The sequence below is a fragment of the Sardina pilchardus genome, chromosome 18 (assembly GCF_963854185.1).
Source record: "Sardina pilchardus chromosome 18, fSarPil1.1, whole genome shotgun sequence".
Taxonomy (NCBI): domain Eukaryota; kingdom Metazoa; phylum Chordata; class Actinopteri; order Clupeiformes; family Clupeidae; genus Sardina; species Sardina pilchardus.
Window position 1 is genome coordinate 1924409 of NC_085011.1, and position 2500 is coordinate 1926908.

General features: G+C 53.7%; 1 protein-coding gene across 1 annotated transcript in view; it reads left to right on the plus strand.

Moving 5' to 3' along the window:
* Window positions 1–1182: 1182 nt before the first annotated feature.
* Window positions 1183–2500, plus strand: part of LOC134064371 (synapse differentiation-inducing gene protein 1) — a gene marked incomplete at its 5' end in the record, with an annotated part of 29713 nt that continues 28395 nt past the window's right edge. The window contains 2 exons of the mRNA XM_062520289.1: window positions 1183–1308; window positions 1399–1746. Of these exons, the coding sequence (XP_062376273.1) occupies window positions 1183–1308; window positions 1399–1746 (474 nt within the window). The remainder of the gene's footprint in view (window positions 1309–1398; window positions 1747–2500) is intronic.

A 2500-nucleotide genomic window follows, 5' to 3' on the forward strand; every position in this document is an offset into this window, starting at 1 on the left:
GAAAACGTACAACTTAACGTTTCTTCCTTGGGTCATTTCAGACCTTCCCTGAAAATTTCGTTGAAATCCATCCATAACTTGTTGAGTCTTGCGAACAAACAAACAAACAAACAAACAGACAGACAGACAGACAGACAGACAGACAGACAAACAAACAAACCCCTGATGAAAACATAACCTCCTTGGCGGAGGTACTGTTATAATGTTTTTTCAAATGCTGTTGCAAAAAAGTCAGATATTGTTGTTGTTGATGAGGACAGCAGAGAAGTAACCATTCTTGAAGTGGGCTGTGCATTTGACTACAGTCTAGAGGAAGCCTTGCCTTACCAAGCTTTTAAAGTATCAGCCACTCAGAGACATTGTTGTACAGCTCGGGTGCAAATGTAAGTTGTTATATTTATGTGGTGTATATATTTGGAAGGTTAGGTAATGTCCATAGATTAGTAGTCAGGGGTTTGCAGAGAGCCAAGAGCAAAGGCTCTAGCAAAATTCTGCTCAATTTCTGTGAATTGGCAGGCGCCACATATGGAGAAGGTGCCGTTTTTTTTGAGACCAGAGGCATAGGCTACTGGGTTTACAATACTGGGATCTAAGATTGTTTGTGTTCAATGAAATCTATTGTAAAACGTGAACAAAAAGAAATACATTCAAATGTGTGTGTGTCGGAGGATCACTCCAGCCCTGTGTGTGTGTGTGTGTGTGTGTGTGTGTGGTGTGTGTGTGTTGACCTGTCTCTCTGTACTGCTATAGGAGGATGACTCCAGCCCTGTGTGTGTGTGTGTGTGTGTGTGTGTGTGTGTGTGTGTGTGTGTGTGTGTGTGTGTGTGTGTGTGTGTGTGTGTGTGTGTGTGTGTGTGTGTGTGTGTGTTGACCTGTCTCTCTGTACTGCTATAGGAGGATGACTCCAGCCCTGTCGGGGTCTCCAGCAGCCTGCAGTGGGGTGGAGCTTTGAGCGGAGAGAGCCGTCTCACCTGACCGCGGTCGCCCGCGGCGATGGAGGCCCAACCTGGTCCAGGAGCAGGACTAGGACCAGGACCAGGACTAGGACCAGGACCAGGACCAGGACCAGGACTAGGACTAGGACCAGGACCAGGACTAGGAGCAGGAGCAGGACCAGGACTAAGAGCAGGACCAGGACTAGGAGCAGGGGAGGAGCGGGAGACCTCGGCCCAGCGCAGGGCCTCTCCGGCGGGCACGGAGGAGACGGGCGGCTGCTGCCAGCAGAACGGCCTGATCAACACGCACAGCCTGCGGGGGGGGGCCAAGGAGGGGCTGGTGTCGGTGTACTCGGCCCCCCAGTACCAGGGAGTACCCCAGGGCCACGTGCTGCTCAACCTGCCCCCCCAGCAGGGCTCCTGTGACGGAGGGGTGCGCTGCGTGGGCCTGGGGGGCGGTCAGGGGCGGGGGCGGGGTGTGGGGGGGTCAGGGGGTCCGCCGCAGCTGCTGAACGCGAGCGCGCTGGCTCAGGGCGTGGACGCCGGGCGGTTCCGGTCCGGTCCGAACCTCATCGTGTGCTCGGAGAGCGTGCTGCGCGCGTGGGGCGAGAGCGTGGCCGGGGGGGGGGACTGCTGCGAGACCACCTTCATCGAGGACCTGTCGCCCGCATCCGCCGCCGCCGCCGCCACCGTCACCAAGGACGGGCTGGTGTTCGCCGACGGGAAGTTCCTGGACCTGTCCATGGAGGACGCCAAGATCCAGACGCTGTCCTACGACATGGACGACGACGACGACTTTCAGGAGCTGGAGGTAAGCACAACAGACAAACAAACACAACAACAACAACAGACACAACAACAGCAACAACAACAGACAAACAACAACAACAACAGGCAAACAAGCACAACAACATCAGACAACCTGGCTGTGGTGGTCCAGAGGAAGTCTGTGTTGCACTGGGCTTGCACTGTAAATGCACACACACACACACACTCACACTCACACACACACACACACACACACACACACACACATACACACACATACACACACACACTGCTGTACACACTGGGCTTGTTGGGCTTCACTCTGTAAGTGCACTGGAGCAAGGGCACTGGAATTATGTGTTATAGTTTCACTGTCAGGATTACTGACGTCGGCCATTGGAATTGATAAAAACGCAAGGCTTTGAGAGTGAGACAGGTCTTCAGACTGACCTACTGTGCGGTCAGGGCTTTGAGAGTGAGACAGGTCTTCAGATTGACCTTCTGTGCGGTCAGGCTTTGAGAGTGAGACAGGTCTTCAGATTGACCTTCTGTGCGGTCAGGGCTTTGAGAGTGAGACAGGTCTTCAGATTGACCTACTGTGCGGTCAAGGCTTTGAGAGTGAGACAGGTCTTCAGATTGACCTTCTGTGCGGTCAGGGCTTTGAGAGTGAGACAGGTCTTCAGATTGACCTACTGTGCGGTCAAGGCTTTGAGAGTGAGACAGGTCTTCAGATTGACCTACTGTGCGGTCAAGGCTTTGAGAGTGAGACAGGTCTTCAGATTCACCTACTGTGCGAT